This window comes from Calidris pugnax, unplaced genomic scaffold (assembly GCF_001431845.1).
Source record: "Calidris pugnax isolate Ruff unplaced genomic scaffold, ASM143184v1 scaffold107, whole genome shotgun sequence".
In the NCBI taxonomy this organism is placed as follows: Eukaryota; Metazoa; Chordata; class Aves; order Charadriiformes; family Scolopacidae; genus Calidris; species Calidris pugnax.
The window spans coordinates 1,746,466-1,763,928 of record NW_015090901.1 but is presented as its reverse complement, the minus strand read 5'-3'; the positions used below and the strand labels follow the sequence as shown (position 1 = coordinate 1,763,928).

Here is a 17,463-nt window from a genome sequence, read left to right as displayed (position 1 = left end):
TTTGCTAAGAGGGGAAATGTGGCCAAGAAGGCCAATGGCATCCCTGGGTGCATCAAGAGTGTTGTCAGCAGGTGGAGGGAGGTCATCCTCCTCCTCTGCCCTGGGGAGGCCCCATCTGGAGCACTGGGACCAGTTCTGGGCTCCCCAGGTCCAGAAGGACAGGGAACTGCTGGAGAGGGGACAGCAGAGGGCTACAAAGATGATGAGGGGTCTGGAGCATCTCTCTGACAAGAAGAGACTGAGGGACTTGGGTCTTCTTAGTCTGGAGAAGACTGAGGGGGGATCTGATCAACACCTATAAATACTGAAAGGGTGGGTGCCAAGAGGCAGTGGTGCCCAGGGACAGGTCAAGAGGAAATGGGCACAGAGTTGACCATAGGAAGTTCCATCTAAACATGAGGAGGAACTTCTTCACTTTGAGGGTGGCAGAGCCCTGGCAGAGGCTGCCCAGAGAGGTGGTGGAGTCTCCGTCTCTGGAGACATTCAAACCCCACCTGGACACGTTCCTGTGGGACCTGCTCTGGGTGGCCCTGCTCTGGCAGGGGGTTGGAGGAGATGATCTCCAGAGGTCCCTTCCAACCCCATAGCATTCTGTGATTCTGTGAGTGGACTTTCTGCTCTTTCCTGAGGACTTGGCCATTAAAACAGGGAGCGGGAGATGGTTCAGGGAGGAAATCATCAGTTGTGTTTGTCTTCCTGAAGCCTTTCAAGGCTCATGATCTCAAACAGCTTCTCTCTTGCCCCGTAGCTGTTGTCGGCTGCCAGCCTGTTCCAGCTGGATGGTCTCCAGAGACACTGTGAAATCCTCTGTGCCCAGACGATCAGCTTGGAGAACTCTGTTCACATCTATAAATATGCCAAGGTATGTGCCAAACCTTATTCAAGACTGACACTGACACAGCACCCCTGCTTTCAGCACCCTCCTTCTGGTCAGGACATAGAGCCCGGGAGCGGCACCCGCCCCGCTGGTAACTCCACCCCAAACCCAAGTGAGGGGTTGGGTCCAAGTTCCAGTCTGCAAAGTCCTGCCCAGCCCTGGGGTGTTCTCTTGTCTAAAGTGATGGTGGATGAAATGGATGTGAGATCCCCACGGAGCAGGGGAGAGGTGTCCTCCCAGCCCGAGAGACTGAAATCCTCAGAGCAGCGGGGGCATCGGTCACAGAACAGCGACCAGAACTGACCCTCTCCTCACACCCCGGCTGTGTGACAGAGATATTCAACTCTACAGCAAATAACCCACATTATTGATAAAATCAGAGCTAAATACTCAGCCATTCCTGCAAGTTTGCAGGGTCGGATCCCTTAAAGTCAAGCAGAAAGGCCACACAAAGGGCTGACAACGACGCGCACGTTTTCATTGTGGGCAATGTCACACTCGGGATCCTTTTCCGTTCCTGACTCCCACACCAGGCCATTTTTTTCCAAGGAACTGAGGCTGGTTTCTTTCAGGACCTGAAATGTAACAGTGCAGTAGGAGAGAGGGAGCATTCCCTACCGCCCTTTAGTACTTTTCCTTAAATTACTCTTTGCACAAAGTTCCCAGAAAGGGGGTGACCAAGCACCAAACCCAAGTTTCACTGTTCTCCTTTCACTGAGCTTCCCCTGCTGGTCCTGCCAAGCAAAGGGAACCAGATCCCAAATCCCCACGTGTTTTACCCGTGGAACATCCCTATTTTCCAGCTCCTTTTTTTTTTGCCCCAGGAGTTGGGCTGGCATCCTGTGAAGTGTACTCCTATTGCCAGGAGCTGTGCGTGCCATCTGGCAGCACAGGGTGTTTTTGCTGCCCCTGCCTGCACAGCCCAACAGGTACGGTGGCCCCCGTGGCCACCAGCTGCTCTGCTCTGGGAAGGGGAAAGGGACTGGAGCACAGGGCCAGTGGCTCTGCCAGCAGCCAGCCATCAGGGCAAGGAATGACAAACAGCCCCAATACCTCCCCGCTCACACCTGTGCCTGCAGAGAGCACCAAAAGACATCATTAGCCATTGCCACTGCTTTTTCCTCTCTTATTACATTCCTTTTTCTGTCTTAGAAAACATTAAAGGAAAAAGCTTTGGTTTTTTTTTAGAAATGAGAAGGAGCTCAGGCATGTCCTTTAGCCCTGTGACACAGAGGAAAAAAGCTCACTGATCTTCCTCTCTTCCGCAGATTCACAACGCGCCCGAACTCGCCTCTTTCTGTGAAGGCTTCTTCCTCAAACACATGAGCTCTCTCCTGGAGCAGGACTCGTTCAAACAGCTCATCTACAGCAGGACCAGCAAAGTGCAGGGCCTGGACCCTCTGCGGGACTTGCAGACAGCCCTGGCTGCCCGCCTGCACTCCGTGTACGTCACCTCCAGGGTGTGAGGCAGGAGCACTGGTTCAAACTGGGGGACGCGCCGTCAGGCAAAGCTGTGGCTTCTCCTCTTTGCCTTCTGGATCTTGCTGAAAAGTCCCCGACAAGGGATAACCCCCCCTCCTCCCTGGGGAAGGATGCTGTGCCTCATCCCGCTGACGGCGGGCAGGGGGGAGCTGGCTTCTCTGGGCTACTACTGTCACAGCAACAACACCCTCACAGCAACACCTCACAGCGCAGACAGGAACCAAGGATGCAAGTGAAGAACCCAAACCCAAGAGAAGATCGATGCTGCCAGTCAAACCAGCACAAGGCAGGGCTGTGGAGAAACAGGGCGATTCACCGAGACCCAACACCTCATACGTAGTCCAACTTCCAAGCCCACACACCGTAACGGCCACCTCGGCCACACACATCCCTGTTTCACTTGTAAAAAAGGCTGCAGAGGAGGAGTTTTCTAACCCTATGGATCGCTGCCCCTGGAATGAGTCATCTGTCTGAACACAAAGGCTGGTGCACACAAACTGCTTCACCCGAGTCATAAACACCAGGGTCTGCGCACGTCCAGAGACCCTGACGTCAGTTTCCCCCCAGACTGTTTGCACCTTGAGAGAGAGAGAGAGAGATTTTGTAGATGTTCAAAGCTGAGTAGAAACTAATACTAACTCTGGAATTGCCCACTCCTTAAACCTCACATGGAGAGAGGCCGGGAGAATTGGAGGTTTGTATTTTTTTAATACGGTTTCACTGTGCTAGTTGTTAATCTAGATCCATTTTGAGGAGGGAAAAGATGACTGTCTACCCTTTCACCATCAAGGTTTGACAGTCCCAGTCACTGTCACCTTAAAAACCTGTTTCTGAACATTGTCTGTGAGACCTGACACCATAAAAGATGTTTTCTAGAAGACTCAGGTGTAACAGGAGGTAGCATGATGCTGAAAACTCTCCTATAGCATAAATAGCAATAAAAGTCTCCCCAAGACCTCGAGGAACGTAGAGCTTGAGGGTTTGTTCTCTCTCTGGAGCTGGTTGGGATTAGGAGCTCTGACCTTTAGTCTCTGCTTCCACAGCCTCATCCATGGAGTGTTCTTCCCACCAATGATGCTACCTCAGGAGATACTGGGCCCAGTGCACAGCAGACTGGTTCCCAGGGGTGGGCTGCAGGCTGCCATTCAGGTAGGGACACTTAAACAAGGTGCTCAAATGCCCAAGATTGACATTTTTTGCAGCGGACAGAGGTTTCTGATCCAGAAGGACTCATTCTGGGCCACCTTCTACCTGATTTAGAACTAAACAGAGACAGTTCAATCTACAGTTTTGAGTCTGAAGCAGTGATTTTGTGAGTGGGCTTTTTTTGTTTATTTTAAATAATCCCACCTGTAGGAAGGCAGGTAGTTGTGTGAAAACACTGATCTTGCTCTTACCCATAGCTTTAAGGAAAGACCTTCAGATATTGTTAGACCCACCAAAAGCATCTTGCTAAGGTGCTTCCGTGCGTTATAGGCAGGTGAGGGAGAAGAGGAAGCCAAGTTCTCGGTGGAGAACTACTGCTCCATGGAAATCCACTGGAAGAAGGAGGCCCAGCTGGGCCCAAGCTCCACAGCACCGTGGTTTGGGCAGATGAAGGGAAGAAGGAACTACAGCATCTCCCCCCAAACCCCTCAGAATCTGGCATCGCCTCATTCCTAAAGGATTTACAAATTGCACACGAGGATACGAGTGATTAGTCCAAGGCCAACACTCCAGTCTGTGCTTTAGGGTCACACCCCCTTCCCAAGATCACCAGCTTCAATAACCCTATTTATTCTCAGAAAGCCATGCAGGTGTTTTCAAAATTATCACTGGTTTTGCCTGAAAAATACCACAAAAGGCTTTATCTTGGAAAGTATTTTCCAGTAGCTGCTCCAGCTGATCTGTACAAATATGTAGGTCCTCTTTTTGTTGCTGTAATATTACACTGCTTTTGTTAATTGTACATTACTGTTGTCATTTATGTAAATGTACCAGGGTTTTATTAACAACGTAATTTTAAAATACACAGTTGCTGTTATTTATTCTGCTCTTCTAAAAAATGAGAAAAATCCTATTTAAAGACGCTTCTGTGCAAAAGGCCATGGCAGTTTTAGCATCTTAAATTGGGTTTGGTATATACAGCTAATTTTATGCTTTAAAACCAGGGATGAAGGAAGAAGCATTCGCTTCCCCTCCCCGGGCTCAAACATTTTTTGAAGTAATAAGTCAGTGTCTAAGAAAAACGCTAATTCTAGGCTGCTTCTCTGCAGCAGAAGAGAGGGTGAGGGTTACAGCCGCTGGTGAGCTGGGTGGATTCAAGCAGAGCTCTGAAGTTAAATGTTTAATTCCCTCCCTCCCAAACGCTAACGAAGAAGAGGTGAAAGAGGAGGGTGATACCTTCCTTTCCCACTCACCTCTGAACCCCAAAAGCTAAAACAGCTCTGCCCAGTGCACTGTGAGCATTTAAGAACACCATGAGGGCCAGGTGGGCAACAGCAGGGGAACAAAGGCATTTCTTTATCTACAAGGTAAGAAATACGCAGGTTTAAGAGCAAAAATCTGATCCAGAACTATATTATTTTTTATTCCTCCCCAAAGTTTACCCCATAAATCTTGTGGAGCCCTGCCGCGTTTGGGGATGACGGCTGAGGTTTAGCTCTGAATTTGGTGCTGCCTCAACAGGACTTGGGTACATTCTGAGGTCACCAAGCACATCTCAGAGGAAACCATTAACAGCCAGAACCCGCGCTCGGCTGCTGAGAAGCTCTTTGTAACCGGGTCTTTCTTTCCTTGAATTTCCTACCACATCTAAACAGAGGGAAGGGGGGAGCACACCTCAGTGTAGCAAGAGTTGAAATACAGTTCTATAATAAACTACCATCACAAGAGTTTCTTAGCATTTGATTTAGATCATCCAAGAGAATTCTGCTGGGAGTGACACACGCAGGGTGCTGTCTCTCGCGCGGTGCCATTTAGATCATCCAAGAGAATTCTGCTGGGACTGACACACGAGGGGTGCTGTCTCTTGCACCAGCAGGTCTGGAAACCCACCAACACAAACACCAGCTTGTTCTCGAGGATCGTGGAACACAAACACCTCAGATTCCCTTTGGAGCACTCGAGCAAGCAGATTAAATAGAAATTTCTTAGGAAATAGTCACACACCACCTCTGTTTTACACAGTGCTGCCCTTGGCGTCCTGCAAAGTAACGCAGTGGAGTTTGCCCGGCTTTGGGGCAGCACAGAACTTTGCTGGCCATAATTATATTATTTCAGTGAGCAGAAGGAAATAAGCGGAGCTCCCACATCTGCCTGACCGTGCTTGAAGCCTCTCAGCCTAAAATAAAAAAGCTTTTTTAGCTTTACAATAAGCCTTTGCACAGCAGGCAAGCGCTGGCTAATGGAGCACCGCTCCCAACTGGCCCTTTGCCCTCGCCAAATGCTGCCCAAGCAACCAGACCTCGCTCCCCGCACCTGCCGTAAGGGAGACGGCCAAGGGGACCCAAAAAGGGGGGAAAAAAGGGGAGAGGGAGGACTCCTTTAAGGGACAGGGGCAGCGAGATGCTGTTGCCACCGCCCATGGCAGGGACATGGATGCAAAAGCTACATTTGCCTCCCCAAAGGGTGTATTTTGAGTATAAGGGGGTCCATAAATCCACAAATTAAATAGAATATTGCACTCAGCGCTATTTGCCCGAGCAAAAGAAGGGCAGAAAAGAAAAGGCTTCTGTCATATGGTGAAAAATGACGGCCCAGCAGGGAGCAAGGCCTTGGTAGCAGCAACGGGGCGGCCCCAGAGCTGCTGTTTGTAACCAGAACAGGAGCGGGGGGTGCACAAGGGCTGGGCTGCAGCTCTGCTCCCCCACGGGGTGGTCAGAGCTCGTCCCTTCACACACACACCCCAACGGGCAAGATGATTTCACCCCACGCTCCTGTCCCCACGTTTAGCTCCTGCAGGAGAAGGCCCCCCGTGTCCCTCACCACCTCTGTCACCTTCACATGCCTGCTCCAAGAAAGCAGCCATTAGTGAGCCCGCGCCACGAGGGGCAGGGAGTTATAGGGCCCTCACCAAGAGACACCTCCCGATTCTGAGCCTGCCCAGGGAAGGAGAAGTGACAAAGCCAAACAAAAATCCAGCTGTGGAAGCAAGAAAACCTCCCAAGACAGTATCACGACGGCCAAATGGGGAGTTATAGGGCCCTCACCAAGAGACACCTCCCGATTCTGAGCCTGCCCAGGGAAGGAGAAGTGACAAAGCCAAACAAAAATCCAGCTGTGGAAGCAAGAAAACCTCCCAAGACAGTATCACGACGGCCAAATGGAAGAGACATCACTTCCTCCTGCCCCTTCTGGGCCTTGCCCTTATCTGTTATGCCAACCTCTGCTTGCCAGATGCTCCCTTCACCCTCACACAGCTGTGGGAGGCAGAACATCCCCCAGCAAGCACAGCCCAGCTCCACCAGCAGGGACCATCCTCAGCTCCTCCGATTTTGCTTCCTCCCAGGTACCTCACAGAGGTCGGCTCGCTCCCAGCTGTCAAAACAGCTCAGGGGTCTCAGAACGAGCAGGATAATTCCACCAACAACTAGGTCACGGCTACCCACCACCTGCAGGGAGCTGCTCAGCCACACGTGGCTTCCCCATTTCCCTCCAATTAGCCCCAGCTCTCCACCTCTGCGGGCAAACGAGCTCGCTCGGGCACCTGCCACAACGTGACAGATCAGCCACCCCGGGGAGCACCAAAAAAAGGCTATAAACTGAATCCCCCAGCAAGCACAGCCCAGCTCCACCAGCAGGGACCATCCTCAGCTCCTCCGATTTTGCTTCCTCCCAGGTACCTCACAGAGGTCGGCTCGCTCCCAGCTGTCAAAACAGCTCAGGGGTCTCAGAACGAGCAGGATAATTCCACCAACAACTAGGTCACGGCTACCCACCACCTGCAGGGAGCTGCTCAGCCACACGTGGCTTCCCCATTTCCCTCCAATTAGCCCCAGCTCTCCACCTCTGCGGGCAAACGAGCTCGCTCGGGCACCTGCCACAACGTGACAGATCAGCCACCCCGGGGAGCACCAAAAAAAGGCTATAAACTGACCTTGTAGGTGTAAAAACAAGACCTGAGACACTAATGCGTGTGGGCACTGGGGTGTGCAAAGACCTGTGTCCCCCCCGACCGGGGGAGGAGGAGGCAGGGACGGCTTCGCCTGCACGATGAGCCCTGCAGCTCCTCCGAGCATTCGCAGCCCCATCTGCAGGGGATGGGGGAACAGAAAGACCAGGAGCCTGCTCTACTCGGAGGGAAACAGGCTCAAACCCACCCTAAAAATCCAAAGATTCAGACCTCTCTGCTCAGCTTCTGTCGCGTGGTGTTTTTAGGGCACTTCTGGCTCCAGAGAACCAGGCAATTCTTGCTCCGCTGCTGGATCGGGTTCAACGAGCCCTTACTCCAGCTGGAATTTTAAACCCGGCTGGACTGATGGAAAGCACAGACAGAGGAAAATGTGGTTTGACCAGACTTGTTAAAAAAATAAAAATTGAAAAAAAAAGAAAATAAAAATCCACATCTCTCTCTTATTTTAGTATCTGAGGGTTTTTTTCCACTTTGCTGTTCAAAGAGCAACAGACGGGCACAGGAATCCAAAAAGCTGCCAGAAATCATAAAATGTACATGGAAAACCTGAAAAAGAAGGGTTTGACTGAATACACACGTTTTCTGTAGAAAGAACAAAATTCTCCTTAAATACAGCTCCCACTCAGAAACGTAAGGGGCACACACGCAGTTCAAATCCTCCCAGTCTTTTACAGCAACAGATTTACACCTAAATCCCCCAAAACGGAGCAAGAATTGCTGCAGCCTCTAGAAAGCAGCAGGAGGCAGCTCTAGAAAGATGTCAGATAAAGGAAAAAAATCCCAGTTTGCTTGAAGAACCCGGTTTAATTTTAGTGACAACCTTCCACCTTGGTTTCCAGACAATTTACAAGAAGTCTTGGCTGGATTTTAGATATTTTTATAGCGGGGCTCCTGCCCAGCCCCTGGGGGTGGCTGCTCCCCGTGGGTGCTTTCCCCAGGACGCTGCCGGTAAGTTGGGCGTCAAAGGTTTTTTTGACGGCCGCTGCCTACTCACTCACATGGCCTGGATTTCCCAAAACCACCAGAAATCTCCATCAGCCTCCGGGCTCACAGAGTCCCAGCTTCACCCCAGCCACCTGCAGGTCACAGCTTTGGCACGGTCCCAGCAGCGGCAGAGAACGGGCAAATTCATACCCTGGTTCAGAGCTATTTAGCAGGTCCTTGTAAATAAACAAAACCCTGACATAATTTTTTTTTTTCCATGTAAATATGAACTTTTTTTGAACTTCTTGGCCATTTGATCTTCACCTTCACCATTAAAAACCAAAGCCCTAACAGCACATGGGTGTTCCATAATAAAACCTCTCTTAAACCTGAGTTCTGAAGCTATTAGTAGAGCTGGAGTTTAACAGCCCTCCCGAGACACACATTGTAGTTTACACCACTTTTACATTTTAAGGAAGTTCAATCAGCATTTTCTTAGCACAAGAAGTAACGTGCAATAAAGAAAGCAGCCTTCTGATCCTGTCACCTATCAGACAACGAGGCGCAGAGCAAGTAAACCCCCACCAGCTGGGTGAAGGACTCCAGCAACCTGCACAGAGAAATCTGAAATCCTTACTGCTGCTTTGTTAGCACAACGTTTCAAGATGCTTTAAAAGGACTCTAAAAGCATTTAAAGTTTTGACTCACAGTCTGTTAAATCATAAGGAAATCTCACCAGGCAGCAATACTCAGCCCAGAACCATTTGATACCCAGTTCCTTAACCTGACCACTGCTTCAAGCACATCTTTTGTCATCCCCCTTCCTCAAATGGCTAAAGGATGTGATCAGCTCAGGATAATCCATTAAAAAAAAAAAGCACTTTTTACTACAATAACCATCCCTCAAATGTGACCGACTCAAGATGTTTCTGCATCGAGTGAAGCAAGACACAGGAAAACCACAGTCCTACAGGAATCCATGGGAAATGTGGTTTTGTTGCTGCAGAGCCCCTGGGCCAGAGGGAAACCTCCAAGTCCAGCCCTCCAGCCACACTGCTCCTGTTGGGCAGAACCCCCCTCCTTCCTGTCACCCACCTGGGGAGCGACCCCCAAAAGGGCTCCAGCACTAGCACATCTTTTGTCATCCCCCTTCCTCAAACGGCTAAACAATGTCACCAGCTCAGGATAATCCATTAAAAAAAAAAAGCACTTTTTACTACAATAACCATCCCTCAAATGTGACCGACTCAAGATGTTTCTGCATCGAGTGAAGCAAGACACAGGAAAACCACAGTCCTACAGGAATCCATGGGAAATGTGGTTTTGTTGCTGCAGAGCCCCTGGGCCAGAGGGAAACCTCCAAGTCCAGCCCTCCAGCCACACTGCTCCTGTTGGGCAGAACCCCCCTCCTTCCTGTCACCCACCTGGGGAGCGACCCCCAAAAGGGCTCCAGCACTAACTACAGCCCCTCCTGGTGCAAAATCCCCTGAGGAACAACTTGGTTCTGTCCTTCCTGTCACCCACCTGGGGAGCGACCCCCAAAAGGGCTCCAGCACTAACTACAGCCCCTCCTGGTGCAAAATCCCAAGGAACAACTTGGTCCTTTGTCTCCCAGGACCACATCAGGCACAGAGATCATCCAGACACCAGCATCACACCAGCAGACCCTGTCTCCCAAAGCAAGATATTGTAGTTCTTCACCCCTATCTCCCAGGACCACATCAGGCACAGAGATCACCCAGACACCAGCATGTCCCAGCAGACCCCGTCTCCCAAAGCAAGATATTGAAGTTCTTCACCCCTGCCCCAGCAGGGCCACCACTTTTACCCTATTTTTTACAATAAAACCAGCAAAACCAGAGAGAATTCACACTCACCTGTTCTCCTGAAGGCTTCCCAGGGAGCTGTGAAGACCCTCACACTTCTCACTTCCCACATCTGCTCCTTTTACAAGTTCTTTAGGGCTAGTTCAGGACAGCCCCCACCCCCACAGGCTGCCAGGGCTGCTCTTTCACTCAGCCAGGTGACAACGGGCCCCTCATCAAGCCTTTAAGAGCTGCAGCTGCAGATCTCCCTTCTCGGAGCTCAGCTGCCCCCCACAATGTGGGGGATGTGCCCTCGTCACCAACCCTCACACAGTGGCTTGAGAACCAAAAATATGCATAGGCTGTGCTGTATTTATTACACTAAAGCCCACACTTCATGTAGATGCTTCATAAAACAGCCACCTAGGGAAGAAATGCTGTTCTTACCCAGGAAGAAGCTGCTTTTTCAAGGATTTGCTGGAAAAAGGAGCTGTGAGATCTACGAGTAAATGTAACGCAGCTGTGAATGTCTAGGGCACGAAGCTGGAACATCAAGGGAACACATCAGGGCACTCAGGTTTGGGACAAGGACATTCTGTGTCACAGGTCTGCCCCAGTTTGGAAGCCTCTAGAGTCCAACAGGCACCAGACCAGAGCACTGCAGTCACAGAAAGTCCCAGCTGCAGACTGGCACATAGTTATTGCCAAGCAGGGACCACCAAGCAGCAGAGCTGAGGAGTTCAGTGGTTTCTCTGCTCAACCGTCCTCCCAGCTCAAAGGAGTCCAACAGGCACCAGACCAGAGCACTGCAGTCACAGAAAGTCCCAGCTGCAGACTGGCACATAGTTATTGCCAAGCAGGGACCACCAAACAGCAGAGGTGAGTTCAGTGGTTTCTCTGCTCAACCGGCCTCCCAGCTCAAAGAGAATCACAGAATGGTTTGGGTTGGAAGGGACCTTCAAGATCATCCAGTTCCAACCCCCTGCCCTGGGCAGGGACACCTCCCACCAGACCAGGTTGCTCCAAGCCCCCTCCAATCTGACCTTGAACCCCTCCAGGGATGGGGCAGCCACAGCTTCTCTGGGCAATCTGGGCTAGTATCTCACCACCCTCACAGCAAAGAATTTCTTCCTGAGATCCCATCTCAATCTCCCCTCTTTCGATGTGCAACCTGGGCCAGTATCTCACCACTCTCACAGCAAAGAATTTCTTCCTGAGATCCCATTTCAATCTCCCCTCTTTCAATGTAAAACTGTTCATCCCATCTCTCCTGGAGCCCCTTTAGGGATTGGAAGGGGCTCCAAGGTCTCCCCGGAGCCTTCTCTTCTCCAGGTTGAACCCCCCCAACTCTCTCAGCCCCCCCTCCCAGCAGAGGGGCTCCAACCCTCACAGTATCTCTGTGGCCTCCTCTGGCCCCATTCCAAGAAGTCCATGTCCTTCCCGTGCCAAGGACTCCAAAGCTGGACACAATACTCCAGGTGGGTCTCACGAGAGCAAAGCAGAGGGGCAGAATCACCTCCCCTGACCGTGAAGCTCCCTCAGACCAGGTGTCGGTATGACAGTGCTGGTTTTCTGGCATCCTTAACACAAAACTTTCCACCAAAGCTGAGCAGAAGCTCAAGGTCAGCAGGGAGACAGAACAGCCCGAGCAGCTTCCCCAGCACCTGCTAATTGTGCTGCCCTGCTTGAGAACTAGGAAATGTAAATTGCTGAGCTATTGGGAACGCTGAGACCTTGTAAGCCAGAGTGAATGCAAGAGAGCAGCCTTTATCACAGCTGCTTGAGGAACTATAGACGGCCTTCAAAACAGAAATGTTCAATGTATAGCCTGAACTCCTGAGCACAAGGACCAACCACGTCACGAGCTGGAACTGACAACAGTCAGTGCACACTGAACAGCCAGCCCCAAATTAAAACTCAATTGTCATTCACACCAAAAACTCCCTCTACAACAGAGTGGGCAGAAGGACTGAGCCCGCAGCCACAGATATCAACACGTGCTGCAACGCTAAAAGGCAGAATCACATACCAAAGCCTAACACATTTCTACCCTTTGTTGTCCAAACTCTTTTTTTTAATAAAGACACCAACCATTACGATGCAGGAAAGTTTACAGATTGATCTGCCCTCTTGGAATGGAAACTCTGTGGCTGCTAAAGCCCCCCTGTAAGGTCCCAGTGTGTTGCACGGTGCCTCGCTCAAGCTCTGCAGTCACACTTCATAAAAAACCTTCACAGACTGTCTCCTGGCAGTGTCACTGCACTTCCCGTAACGCAAACACTTTAAAAATGCCTCTAAGGCTTTTCCTTCCCTCCAGCTCTCACCCCCCCAAATGAAAGTCTCTTGATGTAAAGGAGAATAGTACTTCTTAAGTACAGACCCGTCACTTGTTAATTCAAGTTCACCGATTGGTTTTAAAGTCATTTCTTCCACTTCTGCTTTGTATCTTTAGTCTTCTTAAATTTCTTCTGTTGCTTGGGACCTCTTGCTGTTTCTAATTTTCTCTTCTTCTCACTGGGAAACAGGAACAAAGTATCTGTTAAAAATGCACTCAATTCCCATTCAGATGGGGAAAGTTTTGTTGTAAAAGGAGGGGGCGAGGGTCTACATAGAAATGGAGAAAATACTTCCAATTTCTTGGGTCATTTAAACTGATGCTAGAGAAAGCACGAACCCGAGTATGACCTAGATTTTCTAGCATCTTCAGATGCTCTAATCCAATTTTAATCCTGTAAGATCTTGATTTTCAGCTCCTGTCATTGCTTTTCAAGACTTTAAGTTATGTGTCTTAAAGGTGATTGATTCATATAGGGCATCTGGAATTTACAGTACCTAGAAGAAATATTACCACTGACAGTTTTAAGGATACAGTTTTGTTCTTGCACTGGATTCTGACTAGAGCAAACATGACAGAGCTCCGATCTTTATAAACACTGACAAGACTCTCTCATTCCTGTAAGGCTTCTGGAAACTCACAGCTTCCAGCATTCATGAAAAAAAAACGTGAATATACAACGGGTGGAATAGAAATCACATAATTACTTCAGCTGCCAGGCTCCCCAGGAAGGGGAAATAAGCAAGCAGGCAAGTCTCAACTATAAATCCCCAAGGAAAAGATGAGGAAAGACTGTGCTGGGCAAGGAAGAAGAATAAAGATGGATGAAAAGAAAGGAATTGCAGAAATGCAGGCTCAATATTTTGTAGGCTTAAGCTCCCATTTGAAAGAATTCTTCTTCCCTGAATTTGCAGTACCTCCAATGGGCTCCCAACCAGTGTTGTCTCCCAAAGCAAATGGGAGAGTTATGTGGAATGGGTTCTTTCTTTAAAAGTGACCCAAGGGAGAAATAGCACCAACTCCTGTGCACAATCAGGATCAAGACTTAACCATGTCAACAGATAAAAGATCCAATAAGCAACTAAATTACATGAAGACAGGACTATACTGTAGAGCAACACAGAATGCAGGGCAGCAGGGTCACCATCAGAGGAACCACTGAGTGCCCAGCAGAGCTCTCAGGTGCTCACACCCCAATTTCTTCAGGAAAACTGAGAATCTATGAAGGATGCTAAGTTCATTTTATCTGCATTTAGCACTTCAGCTTCACTCTTTTGACAAATGCTATAATAAAACCAGTGGGAAAGAGCAGAGAGACCCCTGTGGATTATTTCAACTTCCTTAACCTTTTCAAACTGACGACGGAAGCGTTCTGTCCTGCTTTGCTCAGCACCTCATTCCATTCTTCGTCGTCACCCCGGATAATATATCTAAGTGAAAAAGGTAAAGGAAAATCCAAGTAAAATTGCTAGCACAAAGTAAAAAAAAAAAGGTGATTAAGTTGTCAGAGACACACTATTCCACAAACAAAGCCATGGCGTCAGCACCCAATGAAATCAGTATTTGGAAACCCACAGAAAACTCTACTGGCAAAGGGATACAATGGCTCGTCACGGCTCTGTCAGCAGACTCAGCCCAAACTAGGTCAATAGCAAGCAACAATTGTCCCCATCCAAAGCTGGTCAGCGTCAAAGTTCTCTCAGGAGCCCCTATTTTAAACATCACAAACCTGTTCTGTGAAAGCCTCTCATGCAAAAGCAGAGTGCTGAGTACAGAACAGCTGGTACGAAAGCAAAAAATTAGGCCACAAAGGTTTTACTTTCCGTAGCAGCGGCGTATACCTCTACTTTGCCCACTAGATTTCTTAAAAGATAGACCTTCAATCACTTTAAGCCTTACAACCACAATCAGATCTATACTTACTATATAGATTTCTGTTTTTTTTTTTTTTTTTTTTTTGAGAAGAAGAATGGTTGAGGTGGAAGGAAGAGGACACAAAAAATAATGGCTTGTAACAGAAAGTCAGCTGAATTAGCAGCTGGTCCGAGACCAGCAGTAAGCTTGAATGATACAGTTTTTCTGCATCAGCCCAGGAAAAACTGAAGACATGCAGCTTTCTTTTGAAAAGAGAAATTAGGACAACAATTGCTATTCAAATAAGCTCATGTTCTGTGCCCCTTCTCTGGTTGTTCAAGTACCCTGGCAATTACATACGGATTTAACTAGGCAAAGCAGTTTTGTAGCAAAATTGAGTGGTCGCTCTCATCTCATGTTCTTAGAGATTTAGAATTGTGTAGGCTTTGTCCATACAATACTGGACAAAGCCTTTTCAAATCAAACAGCTCTTTCTCTTCTATTAATGTTCTATAACCTGTATTGAAAAGTGTTCAAAATAGATTTTGTTTCTCTTTCCTCATGGAGGAGAACAGAAATCTTTCTGGGTGAAAAAAAAAAAGGTCCAAAACCAATACTGGACAAAGCCTTTTCAAATCAAACCGCTCTTTCTCTTCTATTAGTGTTCTATAACCTGTATTGAAAAGTGTTTAAAATAGATTTTTGTTTCTCTTTCCTCATGGAGGAGAACAGAAATCTTTCTGGGTGAAAAAAAAAAAGGTCCAAAACGACAAACAGACATGTAACACTATCAACTCTAAAAAACTTTTAAAAAATTCTAGTTACATTGTTTTCCTCGTGTGATCAACCTGCAAGTCACTTCAAATCACATCCATTTTTTGTCCTTCCTTCAAACCAGACAATCAAAGATTCAAGGAAGCTTTTATTCCTTTTCTCAGATTTAACAGAGATTAATCTAGAGCCAAAACAGACAACTTTTTTGGGATGTCAGTTTACTAAACAGGATTTATAAGACAAAAAGTGGGAGGAGGAAAGAACCAGTGTCATGTGTAACTCCTGTTGGTCCAGAAAAAGAGACATCTACTGACACTTCAAGTAAACTGCTGGTTCAGCAACTCAGTATCCTACAAATTGCCCATCTCTACAGCAGTTAAAAGGCATCTGTGCTCATTGTAGTTAGTAAAAGATCTGGTTGGTTGTTATTTTTCTGTTGATTTGGGTTTTTGATAGGGTTGTGGGGTTTTTTTGGTTAAAGAAGAGAATATTAAAATCAGCCAGGTACTATTTTCACTTGAGCTGCACACAGAGCTAAGCTGGAGAGCAGAGCCAGGTATCCTGGTTTGAGGAAACCAATGACTATTGCTAGAAGCAGGGGAAACTGTAAAATTAGAAACAGTCCACAGCCAGGCAGCTTGTTTTATTACTCTATATTATAGAACTGTATAACTTATAAATGTGTAATATAGACACTGTACACAGCCAGGATCCAGACTGACACATAGTAAGAGCTACTGCCATGAATAATTTAGCATTTAAGTGACAAAAGAGACCAGAGGTAAAAAGAATGCACTCAAGCTCACACCAGAGGCACTGGGAGAGAGCTGAGAACTGACCCAGCGTTCCCTTTCACAGCACATCTCCTGTTTCTAGTACTGTAACAACTCTAACAACAACTCAGCTCTACAGTTCCACGGACAGACAGATCTCACTGCTGATCTGCTAACTCACAACCTCCCACTTCGTGTTCAAAATACCAGCAAAAGAAGGGAAGCAGCTGCAACAGGGCCGATAAAGACTAAGTTATTGGCTGTCAGGCACACAATACCCAAAGTTTTCGTTGGGGTAGCAGCACGTGCTTATCTTACTTGCACATGGTGGAAAACACCCACTGTTATTTCCCATTTATTGATGGTTTGAGATTGCGATACTGCAACTGCAGCCTTGTGCACAGGTCTCAGCAAGATGCTTTACTGACCTGGCATTCAAACAGCTATCAGGGGAAAACTGGATTTGAGACTCATACAGATAAATTCTTACTGTGTAAGGTCCATTTCCTTCAGCTTCCCCACTTCTCGCTTGTGTTTCTCTTGGAATTCCTTTGCGGCTTCTTCCTACAATAGGACAGAACAACAGATGCATTAAGTTCTAAGTGCAACAGTGACTGTGTAACAGAAGAAAAACACCTTTCCCACTGAAAGAGAAGTACATTCCCATCAACAAATACCAGATGATCCTGAAAAGCATCTCTCTATTATATAATTGCATTTGTGTGTTATTTCTATACATATAACTGCGAGAATATCTCAGTAGGTTTTGCAAAAATCTATGTTGCTGATTAACAAAGCATGACTAGAAGCATTTAACACAAAGCTGTCAGGTTTTAACTCCCATCAAGTGACAGACCTGACGTGGAATTCTTTCCACCCAAGAAAATGTAGATTACAAGGCTTCTACACCCAAGGGAACCCCATGAAGTGTTTACATATGTATGAAGAAGAAAGTTCGTAATTACCAAATCGTCATTTAAAGATTTCAGCGTTGGCTCCATTACAATATCCTTTGTTGCCACCATCTGCTCCTCCACAGCTTTTTCCTGGACCGTGTTGAACAACTGTAAATGAAATAAGTCAACACGTGTAAGACTAGCTGATGTTTCTTCTAGGTTATTGCTTTAAAATAAATAAGAAATACTGTCTGTCCCCATGAAACTCTTCTAACCTTGACAATATTATCAGGTAGTTGTTTATTTTGGATGCATACACTCCATCATACCAAAATAAAAAGCTCAAGGCTGCTTCCAAAAGGCAGAATTATACACAGCTTTTATAGAAAGTATAAAACTAAAATCAGTCAGCACTCAGTGTCACTCGCATAAATGTAGACAACTCGTAGTTTATAACACAATTCATTAATAAAGCATCATTTGATTAACACTGGCAGCTAAAAGCTGCATATTTTTTTTTTGTATGTTATTTTCTTCAAGCTAATTATAAGGGTGTTATGCTGAGCAAATCACCTCTCCAGTGAACAACCTATGCCCGACTGCAGAAGCTCTAGTACCGTATCCTGATCC

At 47.5% G+C, this 17,463-nt stretch overlaps 2 protein-coding genes across 3 annotated transcripts in view; one reads left to right on the top strand and one right to left on the bottom strand.

Annotated features, from left to right (window-relative positions):
• The window catches only part of ABTB2 (ankyrin repeat and BTB (POZ) domain containing 2), a 143,241-nt gene extending 137,933 nt beyond the window's left edge, over positions 1 to 5,308 (top strand). Inside the window, exons 16-17 of the mRNA XM_014948849.1 lie at positions 749 to 862; positions 2,146 to 5,308. Coding sequence (XP_014804335.1) covers positions 749 to 862; positions 2,146 to 2,343 — 312 coding nt within the window. The 3' untranslated portion in view covers positions 2,344 to 5,308. The remainder of the gene's footprint in view (positions 1 to 748; positions 863 to 2,145) is intronic.
• The window catches only part of NAT10 (N-acetyltransferase 10 (GCN5-related)), a 50,714-nt gene that overhangs the window by 14,021 nt on the left and 19,230 nt on the right, over positions 1 to 17,463 (bottom strand). Inside the window, exons 25-28 of one of the 2 annotated variants that reach the window (XM_014948846.1) lie at positions 16,903 to 17,001; positions 16,428 to 16,501; positions 13,883 to 13,966; positions 12,582 to 12,715 (exon numbers count right to left, since the gene is read on the bottom strand). In XM_014948846.1, the coding sequence (XP_014804332.1) occupies positions 12,622 to 12,715; positions 13,883 to 13,966; positions 16,428 to 16,501; positions 16,903 to 17,001 (351 nt within the window). In that variant the 3' untranslated portion in view covers positions 12,582 to 12,621. Of the gene's footprint in view, positions 1 to 12,252; positions 12,716 to 13,882; positions 13,967 to 16,427; positions 16,502 to 16,902; positions 17,002 to 17,463 lie in introns of those variants that run through there. The other variant, XM_014948845.1, reaches the window with a different exon arrangement.